This window comes from Bacillus rossius, chromosome 16 (genome assembly GCF_032445375.1).
Source record: "Bacillus rossius redtenbacheri isolate Brsri chromosome 16, Brsri_v3, whole genome shotgun sequence".
Lineage (NCBI taxonomy): Eukaryota > Metazoa > Arthropoda > Insecta > Phasmatodea > Bacillidae > Bacillus > Bacillus rossius.
Genome location: NC_086343.1, coordinates 18,894,552 through 18,916,045, shown reverse-complemented (window position 1 = coordinate 18,916,045; position 21,494 = coordinate 18,894,552). Strand labels below are relative to the sequence as shown.

Below are 21,494 nucleotides of genomic sequence, written 5' to 3'. Positions count from 1 at the left end.
GCTCGCAGACATGAAAGAAGCGGTTGTTCTAATAATGTTCAAAGAATACAATTTCAGTGCAATAAGTGCAACAAACTAATTTCACGTCTCGATAGCTTACATCGTCATTATAAAAAATGCTCCGAGACGTATAATGAACATGGTTATTGATTTGACTCATGTGTTGTACCGGCTAATGAGACTATATAAGTGATATGAACTTCAGTCCGTCTCTGGCTGCGGTGATGACCGGATCGGATAGACATTTAAAGTCATGTAAAAGGCTTAGTCCGTACAATAAGAAGACTGTTTGAATCGAGGAATCCAAACGGTTTTAGTAATTTGTCTGTGTATTTTTTTGTACTTGTAGTAGTGTAGTATGTATGTAATAAAAGTTTTTTTAAAGGAACTTGTGGTGTTTTTTATTTTCTCAAACCTGCCACTTTAGTGGTACTTTTTTTAAAATATTAAAGTTGTTTTGTATCGGCCAGGGATCGAACCAAGGACCTTAGTCGATCCAATCAATTATTATATGGATTACAAATTTATTTAATGAATTTTGAACTTTTTCCCGAATCTCTAGCATTACAATTACGAATTTCCAATATGGTGGTCTTGATGTCTGATAAGATGATGGTAGTAGATGATTTAAAGTCTCTTTAAGAATGTTGAACATGGTTTATTGGAATTATATTTTTCTTCATAAAATTAAACATTATTGCATCGATCGAGGATCGAACCAAGGACTGGAGCGGATCGAATCGATATGTAAGTTAATGAGTGATTTATTTAATGAATTTTGGAATTTTTCCCGATTTTCTAGCTACATTATTACATGATTTCAAGATGGTGGCCAAATTTCAAGATGGCGGCCGAATTTCAAGATCGCGGGGGGGCACCTCCGTAATAAATGATTACTGCACTGTAGCAGGTTAGAATAAAATTATCCAGATGGAAATGTACTCTATAATACAAGTACACACACAAGATGGCGTTCTCCAGCAGGTGGTAGCTCCTGGTAGCCTGTACTGAACATAAAATGTCGGATCCATGATGGTCGACAAGGACAAAGTCAATTTTCAAGGACAAAGACTAATTTCAAGGTCAAGGTCAAATTTCAAGGTCAAGGTCAAATTTCAAGGTCAAGGTCAAATTTCAAGGTCAAGGTCAAAGGTCAAGGTCAAATTTCAAGGTCAGGGTCAAATTTCAAGGTCAAGGTCAAAGTTCAAGGTCAAGGTCAAAGTTCAAGGTCAAAGTCAAAGTTCAAGGTCAAGGTCAAATTTCAAGGTCAAGGTCAAAGTTCAAGGTCAAGGTCAAATTTCAAGGTCAAGGTCAAAGTTCAAGGTCAAGGTCAAAGGTGTGGTGACCAGATAATTATTCTAACATGGTATCAGAACACTCTAGCGGACGAAAATAAGATGGTGATCTCCAGCGGACGAAGACAAGATGGCGGACATGTCATACTAGCTGACGATATATATGCTTTGAAAAAAAAGTGGTAGGAGTCAGTCTGCCTGCATCCACCATTGAGGAAGGAGCCTGTCGCCATTTTTAGTTTTTTTTTGCACTCACCGGGTTCGAACCGAGGACGATGATCGATATAATCAATCAGAATTCTAATAAGTTAATTTTTTGATGAATTTTGGAATTTTTTTCATTAAAATCGGATAATAATTAAAGATTTTCAAGATGGCGTCCAAATTTCAAGATGGCGACCGTAACAAAAATTGCAGCATTAATAGGATCCAATATGTCGGAAAACACAACGTCGGAATGTTCGAGAACACACACAATGACATCATCCAAAATGGCGGATCCAAGATGGCGGATCCAAAATGGCCGCCGTTATCTACTTGTCCCGTTACGTTATGTCCCGTTACGCTCATCCAAGATGGCCGCCGTGACGTCACAATCCAAGATGGCCGCCGTGACGTCAGAATCCAAGATGGCGGACACCGGCACCGGCACCACAGCCTGAAGCCTGTCCTCGGAAATACAATGCTATACTACTGTTAAGTGCCAATTACAGACGTGGCTAAATCATATTTTCTAGAATTTTTGTACTTGTTAAATTTTCGTGTTATTTTTAATGCTTCCAAACAATATTATGATGAATGATTGTATGTACTCAGTATTCTCAATATGAATTTACAAGAGCTGTTCTAACCCAGTGGCGATTCTAGGTGATGATGTTGGTTGGGGAGGGATGTTTACAATGGGGGTGTGTCTCATACTTACATAGAAATAAACTGTAAAGATATAAAAAAAAATTATCTACTCCACACTTGTCAAAAATGTGTTGAAACAGCCTTACACTGGGAATTTTTTTTTTTTTTCGGTAAAAGTTCCGTATCACTAATCCAAGTATATCCCTTGATCCTGATGACATGTTCCTGTACACATTGATCCTGTGGTGCACGATGCTTGCGGTTTTAATTTAGTACCTCGAAAGATCGTGGACATAATAAAATATTGTGATATAATAAAGAATTAAGATCTTATCATCGGATCAAATCAATTCCTGAAAATGCATTTATTTTTTACTTCCAAATATTTTTTTTGTATGGCAAACATTTTTGTTATGTCCCGGATCTTTTGATGCACTTTTGTCACTGCAGAGGCTAACGGTGAACTCAAGCAGCTTAATGATAACCACTCTCCTCCTTTTCCCCTTATCATTGCCACCCGGGCTCACCACCCCTCCGCGAAAACACAAACAAGACAATCTCTCCTACCTCCTTGTCCGTTACCCTTCGGTGAAATAACCAAATATCAAGCGAAATGCGAATTTTTCGGGCGTGGGGTGATGTGGGTTTGCGGGCTAGTTAAGTGCAAGCTCGACGCTAAGTCTGTTACCGGGGAAATTCCTCCTGCGACATTTAACGTCCCACCGACCGTTGCTGGAAGACAGGACGGAAGGAAGTGAGGGAGGATGGAAGGAAGAAAGGCTATATGGAAGGAAGGCTGCATGGAAGAAAGGCTTTATGGAAGAAAGGCAGGATGGAAGGAAGGCAGGCAGGAAGGGTTTTTTTTATGTGAACGCGCGGGTGCAGACGATGATCGAATGTGCGGCCGACTGGGGTTTCCTGGAGATCAGACGGTTCACTGACGTTCCGTTGGGTCAGTGAGGGAGAGAGGGAGAGAGATAGAGAGATAGAGAGATAGAGAGAGGAAGTGGGGACTAACATGTAGCAGCCCGATCAAAGTTAATTTCAAACGGCCACATCTGCAGGAGAAACGGCATTTGTTTTGATCTCCTGACCAGTAGCGTAGCCAGGATTTGTGTATGGGGGTGTTAAGAAGCATGCCCCCCCCCCCGTGTTAAAGCGGGGGGTCCGGGGGTCCTCCCCCGGGAAAATTGGGATTTTAAGGTGTAAAACAGTGCTATTTTAGCAGGTTTCGGTACTTATATTTAAATATTGTAATGGTAAATTTTTTATTAATTTTAATATGAAATTTGTTTGAGTGATGAATAAGAAATTAATTAAAGATTTGGTGCTAAGGGGGGGGGGGGGGTTGAACCCCTAACCCCCCCCCCCCTAGCTACGCCCCTGCTCCTGACACAACAGCCTGATTCAAGTACCTACATTTCGAAGGAACAATTCATCATCTGTGCTGTGCACGAACGAAACGTACACTTGAAATTATTACGCAACACGCATTATCATGCAACTTGCATTGCAATTCTTTGGAGTTTTGAGTCCAACATTTAAAGAGAAAGGAAAATTCTGCTTTTTCAATGACCTCGAGGACAGAGATTCCACAATCCTATACGCACTTGGGAATAATCACGCGTTCGTTGGCTGCTGATTTGTGAGACGTCTCAACTTGGTAGTCTGTGATCTGACGCTTCTCTGATTGAGGGTTTCTCACTGGCCTAGACTCCTTCCCACAAACTGCGAACCAACAGAAAAATCTCAAAAGAGGTAAAATGTTTTCATTTTTAGTCTAACGCGAAATTAATCTTGCAAATTCTTCCGGTCTCTACCAATAGTGCCTACCACAATCAATTTCTTGGCAAGCTTTTTCCCAAGCGCCCGAACAGGCTACGGATTAGTCACACTCACTGAGATTTATATTCCTCTGGCTAGCCAGCTCAACATTCCTCATGATACGTAGGCAAATTTAAATTTTAAACAAATGCAGTAATTTATATGGTGCGTAAATATAATATCGTTTTGTAGGTATTTATCAAGGCTTAATGGCACAAAAAATGACAATACGTTGTGAAATCAACACTTGATGGTGAAATAATACTTCTGACTGATCCAGTGTTGTGTGGTACAAAGTTATGTATGAAACATTAATTTATTTAAAGCTTAATGGTTTATCCTTTTACCTTCACCGCTGTGGTCGCAATGAATGGTAAATTTTTTTTTTGCGAGACCGTGTAACGCGGTGTTTGCTTCCTGTGTCACCGGTAATCCAGAAGTCAAGCCAGATTATCTCGTGCAGATAACATTGGACGAATAATATCAGCAACGTGATATTATATTTGCTAACACAATAAATCATGACCGGTTTTTTAAGTTCTATTTGGATTTCTGTGATGGTGTATTGGAAATGTTTAAGCCACTGATTGCATAAAAAAGTACTCTTATACATACATATATATATATATATATATATATGTGTGTGTGTATTCACACGCACACGCACACATACACTCGAGTCTTTCAGTACTCGCTAGAGATGTATATAACATGTAACCTCAATATCGGGCAAATTCATCTGCTCTCATGTTGAAAATACACTTATAATACGAAACTCTGGCTTCGGTCACACGAAATTCGACGTATAATTCTTTAAAATGAAGCCCGAGAGTATTAAATATGTACGCAAATTGTTTGCGATTTCAACTACATTTCCTGAAGCGAACCACACAATTTCCGCACCCGCTGCTAGAATTAGTTGCCGGAGAAGCTACGTCGACTACTGAATCAATGATAAGCAGACATAAATTTTCATTTATGTAATGAAACGGCTCCGATAAAAGCGAAAAAGACTTGAAAAAATACTATAACTTGGCTTGACCTGATTTTCGACAAGAAATGTTCATGAAAATTCTGCCCACCATTAATCAGTTAATACTATAAAGTTTTCCTTTGGCTTTGTGAACTTTGGTTCGCTCCTTCCTCCACAGATGGCAGCACCGTGGTTACTCATCTCTGTTCTGTGCGACTTCCGTTCCATTCACGATATTACTCCCACCAAATGCCGAATAACGAGAGCTAAAAGGTCACATAAAAAAAAAGCGCGGTCTGCAATTCTCGTAAATGGCAGAAAGTGGCACAAGAATATATTTTACCTGATAGCTTGATTAATTTCGGTCTTGTGAATGCGTACACGCGTGATGTAATTACGGAATGGAAACATATGTGAATTCAATTACCGTTAGTGTGGAGTCTAAAAGTTCCCTGGCATTTTTGACGTATAGTCACCTCTTCATTGGCAGCTGACTTGTGAGACGTATTAACTGGGTAGCCCTTGACTGTATATACTTCTTTAACAGATGGTTACTTTTTTTTTTGTCCAAGAGTCCTCCAAATAAACCGTGAGCCAAAAGCAGAAGTCAAATAAATGAATACGGTTTTGTTGTTACGGGAATCAGAATTAACGCGTTGGGAACGAGGTGTCGGACGCGAAAATTTTTCCAACCAATCAGTCACCATATCTGTGAAATCAGCGCGATATAAATGGCGGACGCGACAGACTTTTCTGATTACAAAATATTTTTATATTTCGTGTGTGGGCAGGGCATTACTGAAAAAAAAGCGTCAGAATTTTCTTTTTCGGAAGATGGTTGGAATGGTGGATTGGCAATAATATAATTATTTGTCTATTTTCAAAGAAAATATTTTCACAGAAAATATTTTCACAGAAAACACTTTTACAAAAGTACTCTCACAAAAATGTATGATATCTCTGAAATATTTTCCAACTGAAGTTTAAATTTAAAATAAATATATTTCTTTCAAATAAGTCGATTTAAAAAAAAACCTGCCAGCATTTATGGCTGTTGTATGTCTGGTGGTACGTAATGACTGCGACAACTCCAGTTGTTTTTACACAGGTTTTCCATAAAAGAATGTTTCAGTTTCAATGGTATATAAAACCGTTTAATTTAGACTATTTGCAACAAATAATACATCAAATTAAAAGGTAAACCTACCTAGCTTTTTTCTTAAAAATGTTCAACATGCGCACCGTTAGTTTTACGGCACACATCCAACCTTCAAAGTCCAATTCTTCTCACACTTTGGTCAACATGTCCGGAGTAACGGAAGCAAAATAGCCTCTTAAATTCCGCACCTCAACTCTGGCAAATCATTAGGTAGCGGCGGAACGTATACAAAATCTTTCATAAAGCCCCGCACCGTTATGTCAAGCGAACGTGGAGACCAGAAGAAAAAAAAACAACTCTGTCGTCTAGTATTATCTCTTAACGTGGAGGAGGAGGGAAGGAGGAAATCACAATCGATGAACTTGAAACGAAACGCACGTGTTGAGCTGAAATAACAGTGGTTCACTCTCGGCAAATATATAGCAGAAAACCAAAACGCTTTACGCTGCTCAGGAGTCGCCATTTTGCTCAGGTGCTCGCGCATGCGAATTTGGTTCTTAAGCTAACTTATATCTTGAAAGTGTGCCCTCAATAATTCCACGGCTTTCATCTTTTTCCATCTCATTAGCCAGTGCCACCAAATGGTTCATACGTCCTTTAACTGTCCTTTAACTAGCTGCAGTTTAACTTCTGCTTGCTTTCCAGACATTTTGGCGCAGTTAACTATGTTTACGACTGTTAAACAACAAAAGTAAACGTCAACAAAACGTGAGCGTCGATACAGCAGAATATAATCAATTTTCACTGCATTGATTATACACTGAGTTCAGAATACACACGTAATTAATGTTAAAGAATAAAGTTAACATCCAAACGATCAAACACAACTATTAACGATGAACAGAACAGACTTAACGATTATATTCGAAGCGCAGACTGTATTTCATAGATCCTCCTTGGAGGACCATGTTTACAATCACATGGCACATTTCCTTTGGTAAAAAACACACACGCACGCACACACACACACACACACACACACACACACATATATATATATATATATATATATATATATATATATGTATGTATGTATATATAAAGTTGTTCGTGTTACATTTTTTGTTTGTGACTCCTTGAACAAACACTATGCAGCGCTTACAGTAGGTGCTGTTGAATTTTTTTGTCAACTGGGACACTCCTGTGCGGACGTGTCGTGTTGTTGTCATCCTCTCGGGCCCGGGAGAGCCTCCACGAAGAAGCTGGCTCAGATCAGCACAGTCAGCGACCAGTGCGTCGCGGCACTGACACTTGTCGTCACTGCCGGTAGCGAGCCGCCCGGTCCGCCTGCCTGTCTGAGCCTGTCAGAGCCTGTCTGAGCCTGTCAGAGCCTGTCTGAGCCTGTCTGAGCCTGTCTGAGCCTGTCTGAGCCTGTCTGAGCCTGTCTGTGCCTGTCTGTGCCTGTCTGTGGCATCAGGCATCAATCCAGTGGCTCGCTAAGGGTCCAAGACAGCATTATGCCGCCCAATTACCTCTTGTTTTGTGTTTGTGTGTACGTGTTTGACGTGTGTTGGGTGTTGATGATTCTGGAGCCTGTGGTAGGGGGCGGCTGTGGTCAGGGCCGGTGGAAGGTCAAATGACGCCCTGGGCGAAAAACCTTAATGTACACCCCTCCCCCCCCCCGGGCCGGACACCCCAAAAAAATTTTTCTCCTTGCCTCAAAATACATCACGTAAGCCTAATATTTTGTCAACAATCAAATGTAAGCAGGCTTGTGTTTTTTTTTTTTACTTTTTTTACTTATTACAAGTCATAAACAGGTCACCGCGGACTTTAAATAATTGCTTTTATCAATATAAACATTCCAAACTGTTGGAAAAATCCATTTTCATCTAGTTTCAATAATCGTTAAACATATGATATGAGCTGTTATGTGTCGTGCTGCGCCGCCCCCAGCTACTTGGCGCCCTAGGCGGTTGCCTGGTTCGCCTGTGTGGACGCGCCGGCCCTGGCTGTGTGTGGAAGAAGCGCGTGGGACGGGACTCACCACCAGTAGAGGAAGAACACGGCGAAGGGCACGGAGGTGGCGAGCGCCAGCTGGCGCCAGTCCCTCACCAGGTACACCACCGCGGCCAGCAGCACCAGCCCCACCGAGTAGGCGATGTTGGTGAGGATGGTGCAGGTGGTGCGGTGCGCCGGCCCCACCAGCTCGATGGCTGCGGGAACAACGGGCGGGATGAGCTCTCTCTCTCTCACCCTATCTCTCCCCCACCCTCTCTCCCCCTCCCTCTCTCCCACCCTCCCTCTCTCCCTCCCTCCCTCTCTCCCTCCCTCCCTCTCTCCCACCCTCCCTCTCCCCCACCCTCTCTCTCCCCCACCCTCTCTCTCCCCCACCCTCTCTCACCCTCCCTCTCTCCCTCCCTCCCTCTCTCCCTCCCTCCCTCTCTCCCACCCTCCCTCTCTCCCACCCTCCCTCTCCCCCACCCTCTCTCTCCCCCACCCTCTCTCTCCCCCACCCTCTCTCCCCCTCCCTCTCTCCCACCCTCCCTCTCTCCCTCCCTCCCTCTCTCCCTCCCTCCCTCTCTCCCTCCCTCCCTCTCTCCCACCCTCCCTCTCCCCCACCCTCTCTCTCCCCCACCCTCTCTCTCCCCCACCCTCTCTCTCCCCCACCCTCTCTCCCCCACCCTCTCTCTCTCCCCCACCCTCTCTCTCCCACCCTCTCCACCACCTCACACACACACACACCTACACTTACAGTACTAAACTCCAGCACCAGACATGACCTAGAGTTCTTTAAAACAATTCCGAGCGCCGTTAACATAACATCCCTGGACGCCAATCACACGTAGTTTCCGGACCCACTTCTGGTTTTTGTTAAAGTACAGAAATGTTTTTTTGACGTGACAACGTCTAATAGATCGATGGACGCCGGCTGCACGCACGGAAAAGTGTCCCGTTACGCACATTGTCCCGTTACGCTCATTGTGTGCTCGCGCTGCATCTGTCTCTCTTCCACTCGATTGGAACAACCATCGAATTGGCCTTTTTCGAGGCACATTAAACTTGAAACACTCCCATTCGTTTCCTACTTTTCCTATCATCGTCCTATCCTTAACAGAATAACACAGATTGGAAGAAGTTAAATAGCAAACATGTATAAAAGTTATAGTTAAAATAATCTCTTCGTTAAAGTAATAAACATATTTGAATTAATGAGTGCAAATAAAAGTAAATTTATCAATTAAATTGTAGATTTCATTTCACTCCTTCTTTGTATCCATACAAATAGTGATAATTCAATAAAAATGATTCAATTTTATTCATAAAAGTATGCAATCATTTCATCAATGTTTTGTTATGACGTTGTAACGTTAAACTATCGTCCGTAAACCAACTTTACAGACAACCAATTTTTTTTCTGTGTGTGATATTATACATATATGGTGCCACTTGCGGGTGATACTTATCATAAACACACACGTGAAACATCTATTATTTTCGCCCCACGTGCATTGTCTGAATGCGATAAGTGTTGCATGAACAATTTTTTTAACAGTTTTTTTTTTTTTTACATTTTGAAACGTTACTCGTGATTCTATCAGTTTTGCAGCATACCAAGCGTATTTCGAAATGTTGGTGAAATTTGGAGCGCTCGATTGGTGAAGAACTGGCGAATTTACTAACTTGATGGCGTCTTCGCGCGATGTATTTCCCGTTGTTCTTGTAGTAGGTTTTTTTTTAACCCAATATATACGTGGAAAGATAAAATGCACATTGCACGGCTAACAAAGAGGTGCACATTATGGTGGAATGAATTTGGTGGTGCAAGTCGCTTCTCCACTATCATTGTGAGAAATCCCATCATGCAAAGTGCAATCGGTTTGCCCGCCCCACGAATCAACGATGAACATACATTCATACATGTTTCTAAACATTTTTTTTTTCATAGAATTCAAATAAACATCAATGTTTACGTAATCGATGAAAAAATAGATAGAACTATGAAAACAAATACAAAGAGGGATCGAACCCTAGTCGCCAGTGTGGTCTTCAGACACTTAACGCTGGGTCGCGTTGCCTTAACGTTGTCGACTGCAGAGTTACCGGTATGCCTCGTTTCACGACCGGCTATTTCTCAGAACAACTGAGAGTTGGGTTTTGTCCTTTACAGGATAGTTTACTATTATATATACATATAGGGTAGGTGACCCAAATATGAGACCCGGCCTTAATATGAGACCCTTGGTTATCTTGACAAGTAAGAGCTGCTACCTATCAGCCGCTCTTGGAACTACTAGCAGCCTCCATTTCCCGACCACGGATAGAGTGAGACATTTATCTGATGCGCGCGAGATCCAGAATAACAGTTTATACGATTTTCTTCATTTTGAGTTTTCGTGAGTGGCATCTTGCAGCTTTATTATCAACATAGAGGTACGTTTATATTAATTATCCATTCATACTTTCTTATGAGCAGTGAAGTAAGCTTCCATGTGTATAAATAAGGAACTATGGCAGTTTAAAATTTCAGCCTTGTTGATGTGTTTTGTAGCGGCCATGACAAGGTGCCTAATATGAGACCATTTACGTGTCATAATTTGAGATAGGGTCTCATATTAGGAGTAAGGGTCTCATATTAGGTGATTTAGATTTAAAATAATACTGTCGCTGTAAGAACAGTAACTAATAAGTTTAATTATATAAAAAATATCTTAAAATTTTGTTATAGAACATAGTTAGACATGTAGGCCCTGCTGAGAAGGCCAGGGAAAGCCACGTTTCGATCGTCTGCTTACCTCCACACTCATCTCATAAGATGCAGCCGTTGGACGTAGGTTTTATGTTCCCTCTCAAGACATCTTATGCTCAAGAAATAGAAGACTGGCTGTGCCGAAACCCAAATCATGTTGTTACAAACTTTACAGTGGCTAAACTTTTCAGTGGCTAAACTTTTCAGTGCTGCATACCAAAGAGCAGCAACAATGGAAATATCTGTTAATTCTTTTAATAAAACAGGCCTGTTTCTGATTAACCGAAACATATTTCGTGATTATGAATTTGGTGCTTTCTCTAAATCATTAAATGGCCAAGAAACTAGATAAGAAAATGGAGCTCAAGAGAATTCAGATACAGCCATTTGTAGAGAAGACCAGAGCCACCCAAGAAAAACTTCGATGCAGACAGATCAGCCATGTTGCAGCAGTGCAGTTAGTCCCTTTATCAGACCTGTGGATATTTCACCACTACCAAATTTTCCTTCAAAAGAAACATCCAGTAGATGTGGCAGTGCTAATGTTATCACATCATCGCCATACAAAACAAGCTTGGATGAAAATGTCGCAAGAAAAAAAAAGGCTGAAGCTCGTAAGAAATTGGTTCTTGGGAAACAGAAAGGAAACAAAGCTAGACCTACACAAACCAGATCTCGCAACACGGACAAATTAAGGATTACTACCAAATCATTCATCGCTGTAGATTCTGAGGACTCCAGTGACGAAAATATTTCGCTGCATGACAGTTCAAATGAAAGTGATGGATCTGAAAGTGATGGATGCAGAGTGTTTGTTATGCGGCTGCCTTTTCTCAGAGGACAAACATGGCGAGAAATGGCAGCAGTGCCTCAAGTGCTATGGGTGCGCTCATGAAGATTGCGGAGCCGATCCATGTTTTGTGTGTCTTATGTGTAACAAACAAAAGTGCAAAAAGTGACTAAATGATATCAAATATGGAATTTGTAACATAATGTGGGGGGTGTCTCATATTAGGAACACATTTTTGTTTTCACAAAATTTCGCATTTTTTTTATATCTTAGTTTAATTATTTTCTGTATTAATACAAGTGCTCAATCCTGTTTTGAAGTAAAAGTGCATTACATAATATATCATATAAGATAAATAAATCTACCAATAGTGGTTTTAATAACAAAATATAAATATTTTAAAAAGGGGTCTCATATTCGGTACACTTGCCCTATATAATACTTTTATAAAAGATTCCTTTTTTTTTTTTTTTTGGAAACCAGTTCCCCAAGAAATAGTTTATAATAGCGTCTACAAGAATGATATTGTATCTTTGTACAACACATGGCTATAGTCATGGTTATTTTTGCGTATATGAAATAAGTTTTTCGAGATAATACCGAGTATTTCTTACGAAAATTGACTCAAAAATTTTATATTTTAATTGATTTTTCATTCAAGCATATATTTTTTTAAAATCATGAAAAATATAATTGAATATTAAAAAATTTGAATTTATTTTATTGTGCTTATTAACGTGCGCAGTTAATTTACTGAGAAACTATTGAAGGAACGAATTATAAATAAGCATAAATGTACGGGAAAGAATCCGAACCCAGTATTACTGAGAACACTATTTTGAAGCGACACAGTTGATTTTAATTTAAATGTACTAATTTACAAATAGGCCTAATGAATGTTTACATGAATATTTTTGTTCCATTTACAAAAAAAAAAAATAGCGTATAATTTACTCGGGCTAAGAGACGTAAAAATTGGTTAACCAAGGTTTGCTATCTCTCTCTCTCTCTCTCTCTCTCTCTTTCTCTCTCTCTCTCTCTCTCTCTCTCTCTCTGTGGCAGCTCCCATACCGCGGGATACATTTCACCTCAAACGTGAATCATGACCAATAATATACTATGCATCATATTATCCGACTGAGTTTCATTGCCCACAAACCGTAAATTTTTTAATTCCGCGAAGAAGCAGACTAATTGACGTATCGCCAGATTATGTAGTGTTTATCTGCATATGAACATCGGGGTTAATTACAGCGGCAGTTTTGATTGAAGGCAGCATCAGACGAGATTTTGCTTTTAATGCGTCATAACTCAGGTTATTTGGCGAGTGGAAAACTGGCTACAACCCACTGTTGGTTGTGATTACTGACGGGTGCTTAAGCTGATTTGCAACCGTAGAGTTCGGTGCTTGGCGAGATGTGCGAATGTGTTTTTATTTTTGTATGCGAGAAGTGAACTAGAAAACAACTGGACCTTTTTTAAAAAAAATTATTGCACACGTGCGTTCGAATTTTGCCATCTTATGTAAGATAAAAATCACAAGCAAACATTATTATAAAGTATTAATCCAGAACGTCTGGACAAACTAGTTTTGTGGTACGTGGCATTGAATTACTCTGCCATCAGAGTATTGGTCTGATAAAATTGAATTTGAAGGCCACATACGAAAAAAATAATAATCATAACTTGCCATTAATTTATATATCATAAATTAAAATTGATTTATGAAAATAAATAATTGTGCCCTTGCAATGCCACGTACCACAAAACTAATTTGTCGCAGCTTCGGTTACTAATGCGCCCCACGGTAATTGAATAGCTCATTTGCAGTAAGATGTCTGTTTTTATTGTTTTTGTTGACTCTTGTTAAGTTCGTGTTCGAATTAAGTAAAACTGAGTATCCTTAGAGCGGAAAAGGTTCCTAAAAACTCAGAAATTTTCTCTGAAGATAATTTATAGCAAAAACATATACTAAACATTCAACCACTTTTTTTTTACTTTGTGATATATAGTTAGGAAAGAAATTAAGCATTTTTCTCACGTAACACATTTTTAAAATACGCAAGAATACAAAATCGCAAGACGCAAAAAGTTCAGCAACCACTTTTCACAATACCAGTTCATAAACTATGCAGTGCGCAATAACACAACGCGTTTCCTATCGCCTTAATTTAAAAAAAACTGTTCAAAAAACGCAGACGTTTTATGCATAAATGCCTACGATGTTCTGTTTAATATATACGTAACGTTTTCACTTGTTGAACTTGCACACAGTGTAATAAAATAAAACTTTAAAATCAAATTTATTGACCATATATTTTGTTTTCATGATTATTGTGAACAATCAAAATAAGACAGGGGTAGAAATTTGTTTACTACTGTTTACAATTTTAAGTTAAGTGTTGGTACGTCTTTCAACTTGCGTGCTTTATAAACGTCTGTGATTTTATTGACTTGGTTACGTGTTGCGTTGTTATGACGTGCAATCGTTACGTAGATTATAAACCCGGCCTTTGACTTTACAACGAATAGAGCAGCGTGTGTAAACCTGCGCCTTAATACTCGGGAAGCCGTATTTTCACAGACGAGAGAGCCAAGCGCCCGATCGTGCATCTTCGGGTTTTTTTTTTTGTTTATTGTAAATAAATATGGCGGTGTTGATAAAAGGATACTAATGGTCAATTAGGTTAGGTTAGCTACATTATAAATACTTTAAAACATTGTGGACGGTTGATTTGGTTAGGATAGCTACATTAAAGATACTGTGAAATCATGTAAACGGTTTCCTAGCGCTGAATAGCTACATATTAAAAAGTTATTTGCTAAGCAACCATAAAATGATTTTACAGTATTTTTAATGTAGCTATACTTACCTAATATTACCAACCATCCACAATGTTTTAAAGTATTTATAATGTAGCTAACCTATCATATGCTTAGTTTGACTCAAAAAAACCATATACCGTTTTATCTTCATTTACTGAATAATTCTTTAAATTACTTCTTGCTGATTTTAAGAATGACATCTTATAAGTTAAACCCGCGCATTTGGAGAATAAATGCCCGCCAATTTTTTAGTCCCAAATAAATACACCTGTTGTGGTACGAAAAAAAAAGCGAGCATGAACTTCGGGGAACTTCGGGTGTGGCTCTCTCGTCTGTGAAAAGAAGGCTTCCCTTAATACTCACACCAAGAGAACTGAAGCAGAGAGATACTGTTTCATCGATCAGAATGATCTGCTGTTTCTTTTTAGTTAGTTACTACCGGTATCTTCCGCCGTCTTTACTATCTGGAAGTTTTTTTTTATAGCCGAGGGGGCGTTGGCGTGGGAAATCGAGGGTAACTAGGGGCCCGTTTCCTTGAATCTTCTCCCTGAGAGTGAAGAAAATGGCAGTATAAACACAACATTCCATCTGGCACGAAGAATGTTAAGTCTCTGTAAAAAAAAAACACCGAAGAGCTGTATCCGAGTTAAAATGTTAAGCGTATTTTGTGTTGATGTTCGTTAGAATCTTTGCATAAAACAATTTCACTAAATCTTTTGTTAGATTTAAAACTTTGCCGATGTAAGTTACACAGCACGTTAATGCACAGAAAGGCACAAAACTAAAAGACTTGCAGGACTACAGGACTCCCGAATCGTTAACATAAAATACTGTTGTTGATGTCCCTTCAAGAAAATCTTGAAGTAGCATTGTATTTCTGTCGTTTAACACACACAAAAAAAATTAATTTGAGCGTACTCAATTTATTTGGATAAAAAGTAATAATTAGTGCATATAGATACTAAAAGTAAAACCTTAGCTTTGAAATGATGTAAATCAGATGATTTGCAACCTGATGACGACTTGCATGGCTAAGGTGGGATTTTATTCAGCTATCTCTGAAAAAAAATCAACAAGGTGACAAGGCAGTCGAATAACTTAGCTATCTTCTTGCACAGGCTGATAAAGTATCTTTAGAACACCTACTTAGCCATGATAATTTTGAAACTTACCTACTAAATGAATATGTGTGTGAATGTGTGAGTGACTGGTGTAAATTTTATGCCATTTTATTTTCCTTTTTTTTCTTTTTTTATATTGTCAACCACTCATTGATTTAATTGCAGATGGTGTTTGTCTGTACTTTATTTATAGTAATGTGTAAGTTCGTTTTTGGATTTTGGTTGGTAATGTTTAACTCTTGTTTTTGAACACTTAACTAGAGCTTAATTTTTTCCCCCAGCAAAATACATATTTAATCGTAACTCAATATATATTTGTTGGATTGTTTATTTCGAATAACTATTGCTTTAGTAGTTAATTTTAAAATGTCGCAACCTACTAAGTTGTTGAATAAATAAACAAGTAAACTAATTTATTTTGCGAGGTCTAAAGGCATTCCAGATTGGCACCTGTTAATTTTACGACTGTCGAACGCTGTTATTCTATTTATAAAGAAATTGTAGCAGTAATTTCTAAGCGTTTTCCATCCTTGTACGTAGGTACGTGTATTCAGGTTAATCGTGTATCTGTACAGAGAACTAGCCGTGACCTCGAATTCGTTCGCGTTAAAGTTGGGAATTCCGTCGAATAGTTTTAGAGCAAAGCGTGTAGAAACTAAGGTGTTACGTCCCGATACAACGTGACCGGGTGGGGAAAGTCTTAAATGTTGCCTCACGGCATGCAACTCATCAAAAACCATTGGCAGAGTTTGATTTTGTGTGTTTCTATAGAAAATCTGCAGACACACGTATGCCTATAAACATAAATTTTGAAAAATGTTGTTAGGCACTCTGTAACACTAATTTCCGAATCTAGAGTTATTATAAAAAAATATTCACTTCCGTTACGGTTATATTATCTGCACAGAAAGACGCAAAGTCATTTAGTTCACGGAGAGGTAGAAGTTAAGTTGAAATTTCTATGCCACAGAAATTAACTTATTCTCTTCGGAAAGAACAGAGTGAGAGATGAAAATGTGAGGGATAATGAGAGAAAAGGAGGGAAGACTTACAGAAACCTGAACGTCTTTACATCCAAAACTAAAACGTGAGCAAGAATGTCCAAAAATGTCTTGTTCACTTCGCCCAGATGAGTCACACGCGCTAAGTTCTGCGGAATATTCGCTTCTATTACCCCACGTTTTCTTTTTATTGGCTCTTCCTTCAGCAACTGTTTCCCGGGAGACCTCGGAAATGTCCTGCCTGCCTGCGTCTTTGCCGCGTTGCCATAAAAGTTTACATCTCGTGTTATTACTCCTGTTACCGTTCTTACTCGCTGCAGATAAACTTCCATACACAACGCAGTCACGCGCTTTTCTAGACCAACCCGCTTTCAACCTACTTTCGCCAAATAAAGTTTTTGCCTCGCTTTACCTCTGATGAACTTTTTCACGGACCACCTTGTTTCGTTCGTATCTATCGTATGGTCATTGGAAAAAAGGTTTTGGTAGGTACAGTTCCTAATATCTGGTTGTTTTGTTGTAGTAACCTAGACGAAGATAAAGGTATCAGTGTATACAGAGAAAAAAAAATTCTGTACTTTTACAAAAGATTCTTTTGGGAACCAGTTGCAAATAAATAGTTTTTAATAGTATATAACTTTGTACAGCACATAGCTATGGCTAATTTTGCATATATGAAATACGTTGTTCGACATAATAATCAGTATTTATTATGAAAATTGGTGCATAATTTTATATTTTAATTCATGTTTCATTCATGCTTATGTTAATCATGGGAAATCCAAACGAATATTCCATAATTATAATTTATTTTGAATTATTGTGCTTAGTAATATGCGCAGTTATTACTAGGAAACTATTCAGGAAACTGTTTACAAATAACTTTAAGAATTGGAGGTACTGGGACAACACAAAGCATAAATTCTCAGTTAAGAATCCGGACCCAGTGTAAAAGCGAACACGATTTTGTAGTGTTACAGTTGTTTTCATGTAAAAGTAAAAATCTACCAACATCTGCGATTTTACATAGATATTTCTGTTCCATTTACAAATAATAAAAAAAAAAACATTGTAGGTATAAGAAGCTAGGAAGCGCGAAGTTTATTTTTTATGTATTTTTCGGAAGTGAAAATTTTTTGGGCTGGTAAAATTTATCTCATTGTTGACCGAATTTATATTCTTGTAGCTGTTTCTGTCGGTTACCAATATTTTACAGTAACTAACACAATACGTTCCCACACAAAAAAAAAATTGGTTTAATTTTTCAATAGACAACGAGGTCGTTTACAGACATCACAATTCAGGGAATTCGCGGAAGGAATTCATTGGTGGTCCTATGATAGGGCCAATCGAAATTCTTGTTCTGTCTGATATTTAAGTTTGAATTTGTTCGTCTGTGCTGTCGTCGTAGTGTTTTTCCATAATACCGCTTTAAGGGGCCCGCCTACCTGGGCACACATACGGTGTGCAGAGCTTCAGGAAAAACAACGCGATTTCAAAACTACTCAAGATATCCGAGTGGGGCCTATTTACGAATAGCATTTAAGAGTTCGCTGAGGACCGAAAAGTACTTTTAATTTCAGATTAAGTTTTTAAACTGTATTTTTAGAAGCGTTAAAATGCCTAAAACGCGTGTTTTCAGAGTAATTTTTAGGCATAAAACAATCAGTACAGATTCTTGAAAGCACTTAAGGGGCTTGCATAACACCTTTATCTTCATTTCTCCGCCATATAATGTTACGGTCACCGCTCAAATTTCACAGTTATCCTGTGACGACGAGACGAATGCGCGCCAGTTCAGAGACTTGCGCTTAGAGGCTATACCGCGCTGGAAGCACCGGCGAGCGTCGCGCTTATCATCCCGCCTCACTAACACACATTCACCCCTGACGAGGCGGGCCCCTTAAGTGCCTACATCGTTGTGTTTATCTGTTTGACATCAGATGATCTATGCTTGTTCTCTGTGGGTTTATGTTTTTAATAGTTACAATTTAAAAAAGGAAACGTTTTTTTTTGATTGGTCGGTCGGTTGCGCGAATAGCTTCCCGATGACGGATGACCGTGAGCGTCGGTATTTTTTTAATTGCTGAGCTGCAGACTCTGAAGTCGATGGGCAATGTGGTTTCCTTGCCGCGCTTGTCATATTTATTTCTTGCGGCGAGAAATCAAAAAAATATCGTCTGTTCTAGCGGATTTATGTAGGATGAGAAGGTGTTATTGGAAAAAGGGCGGTGGGGGGGAAAAGAGGGATATGCGGGCACCACCAAATATCGAGGGATTTGGTGGGGCAAGGAGGAGGCAGGGAGGAATGCGGGGCTTGATGGCCTCATCGGGAGATTTACGTCCGGTCAGAACTCCGACGTTATTGCGCCCGACTGCTCGTTGCATTCACATATCCGGATCCGCGCAGCATCCGAACCAAGACACGCGCGCAAAAAAAAAAAAAAAGTTTCCAGTCTTTCCAGTACTCGCCAGATATGTGTAACGTCTAACCTCGGTAAAGAGCAAACTCATGTGTTCTCATGTTGCAAATACACTTGTAAAACGAAACTCGGGCACGAAATTTAACGTAGAATTCTTTAAAATAAAGCCGAGAGTGGTAAAGAAACGAAAAATCGTGTTTTAAACTACATTTCTTGACGTGAATTACATGTAGTTTCCGCACCCGGCGCTAGAATTCGCTGCCGGAGCAGCTACTCGACTTGCAGAACGACATTTTAAACTACATAATAAAACGGCTCCGATAAAATCGAAAAAAAAAAAAAAAACGAAATACCTGGAAACAGTTTTGGACATGATATCCGACAAGGAATTTTATTCAAATACTGCCCATCTCGTTAGAATTCACTAAACATCTAATTCTATGACATTTACCTTTGGCTTTGTGAACTTCGGTTTCGCGCTATCCGCCGCAGATGGCGGCACCGCGGTTACGCATTTCCGTTCCGTTCACGTAACTGCTCCTACCGAATGCCGCACACAGAGAGCCAAGATGTCAGGACAGCATTCTTTTCACAGACGAAAGAGCCAAAACCCGAAGTTCCCCGAAGTTCATGTATTTTTTCCCGTATCTTTAATGTAGCTATCCTAACCAAATCAACCGCCACAATGTTTTAAAGTATTTATAAAGTAGCTAACCTAAACTAATTTACCATTAGTATCCTTTTATCAACACCGCCATATTTATTTACAATGAACAAAAAAAAAAAAAACTCCCGAAGATGCACGATCGGGCGTTTTTTCTCTCGTCTGTGAAAAAGAAGGCTGCCCAAGATGTCACGGCGTCAAAAATCGATCGAGGACGCCGTACAGCCACCTGGCTCAACGCTTGCTCAACTTTATAATTCTGGCGCGAGGCAGCGGCTGCCCCACTTTGACGTCATTTATTTCTAACCAGCCACGCCTCCCTGCGGACGCGCACGCCTGAATTTTAACAGCCATCTTTAAAGCCTGACGTCCAATCCAGCGCCGAGCCGACTCCGTGGCGCTCTTCACTCGAGGGCCAAGGGCAGAACAAATCTGTGCCGTCACGACCGGTCATTAAATGGTTTCGAAGTCAATGAAATAGCGAAGACGCCGAAAAAAAAAGATGTGTCTAAATTTCAAACAGAAAGTAAATAATAAATAAATAAATAACCATCAACGAGTGGGGAAATTTTTGACGTGACAACGTCTAATAAATCGATGAACGCCGGCTGCACGCAGAAAAAGTGTCCCGTTAAAAGCTCATTGTACGCTTGCGCCGCATCTATCTCTCTTACACTCGATTGGAACAACCATCGAATTGGCCTTTTTCGAGGCACATTAAACTTGAAACACTCCCATTCGTTTCCTACTTTTCCTATCGTCGTCCTATCCTTAACAGAATAACACAGATTGTAAGAAGTTAAATAGCAAACATGTATATAAGTTATAGTTAAAATAATCTCTTCGTTAAAGTAATAAACATGTTTGAATTAATGAGTGCAAATAAAAGTAAATTTTTCAATTAAATTGTAGATTTCATTTCACTCCTTCTTTGTATCCATACAAAATAGTGATAATTCAATAAAAATGATTCAATTTTATTCATAAAAGTATGCAATAATTTCATCAATGATTTGTTATGACGTTGTCACGTTAAAAGTTCGTCCGTAAACCGACTTTACAGACAACCAATTTTTTTTTTTTTCGTGTTCAACATTTTACCTCTCGGTACACGATGTTTGCCAGGGGTGATTTCGAGAACGGAACGGATGTCACATGGATCATATGACATGAAATTTCGATATTATTTACGTATTTATTACCTGCAGTTTAACCGTCCGATATGCCGACAAGGCACAGCGGTGAAAAATATTTCCTGGTATTCAGGAGGATTGTTCCATGACGCAGCGCAGTGGTAAAACACTTGGACTTGGGATTCCAGAGGATTCTGTGGTTTCGATTGGAAGTCCAGCTATGGAGATTTTGTTTCATCGAGACTTCTGAAATAAATCCAGGCAAACGTTGGGATAGTTTCCTGCAACAGTCAAGATCCGATACGTTTCTTAACATCCGTGTCACGTGTGGTGGAAATGCCATCGCCTTTAATTATTTTACTTACTACAAAAAGGAAAAAGGAAACCTAATATTAAAAAAAAAATTACAAAAACTTCCAATATTCGTTTAAACATTTAAATATTATTTTGAACGACTTTGAACCTTGCTGAACCTAGTTGAATCATGTTGAACCACTTGAAACCACATTGAAGCACATTGAAGCACATTGAACCACGTTGAACCACGTTGAAGCACATTGATCCATGTTTAACCGTGTTGAGCCACGTCGGAACAGTGTCAAACCAACGCCGAAACAAGTTGAACAATGTCGAAACATGTTGAACCCCAAAGAACCATGTTTAACCACGCTGAACTATATCGAATCACGCTGAATCATGTCGAACCACGTTGAACAATGTCGAACCATTTTGAATCGTGTTGA

General features: G+C 39.4%; 1 protein-coding gene across 1 annotated transcript in view; it reads right to left on the bottom strand.

Moving 5' to 3' along the window:
• Window positions 1–21,494, bottom strand: part of LOC134540319 (beta-alanine transporter) — a 203,210-nt gene that overhangs the window by 46,601 nt on the left and 135,115 nt on the right. The window contains exon 4 of the mRNA XM_063382981.1: window positions 8,091–8,259. Coding sequence (XP_063239051.1) covers window positions 8,091–8,259 — 169 coding nt within the window. The remainder of the gene's footprint in view (window positions 1–8,090; window positions 8,260–21,494) is intronic.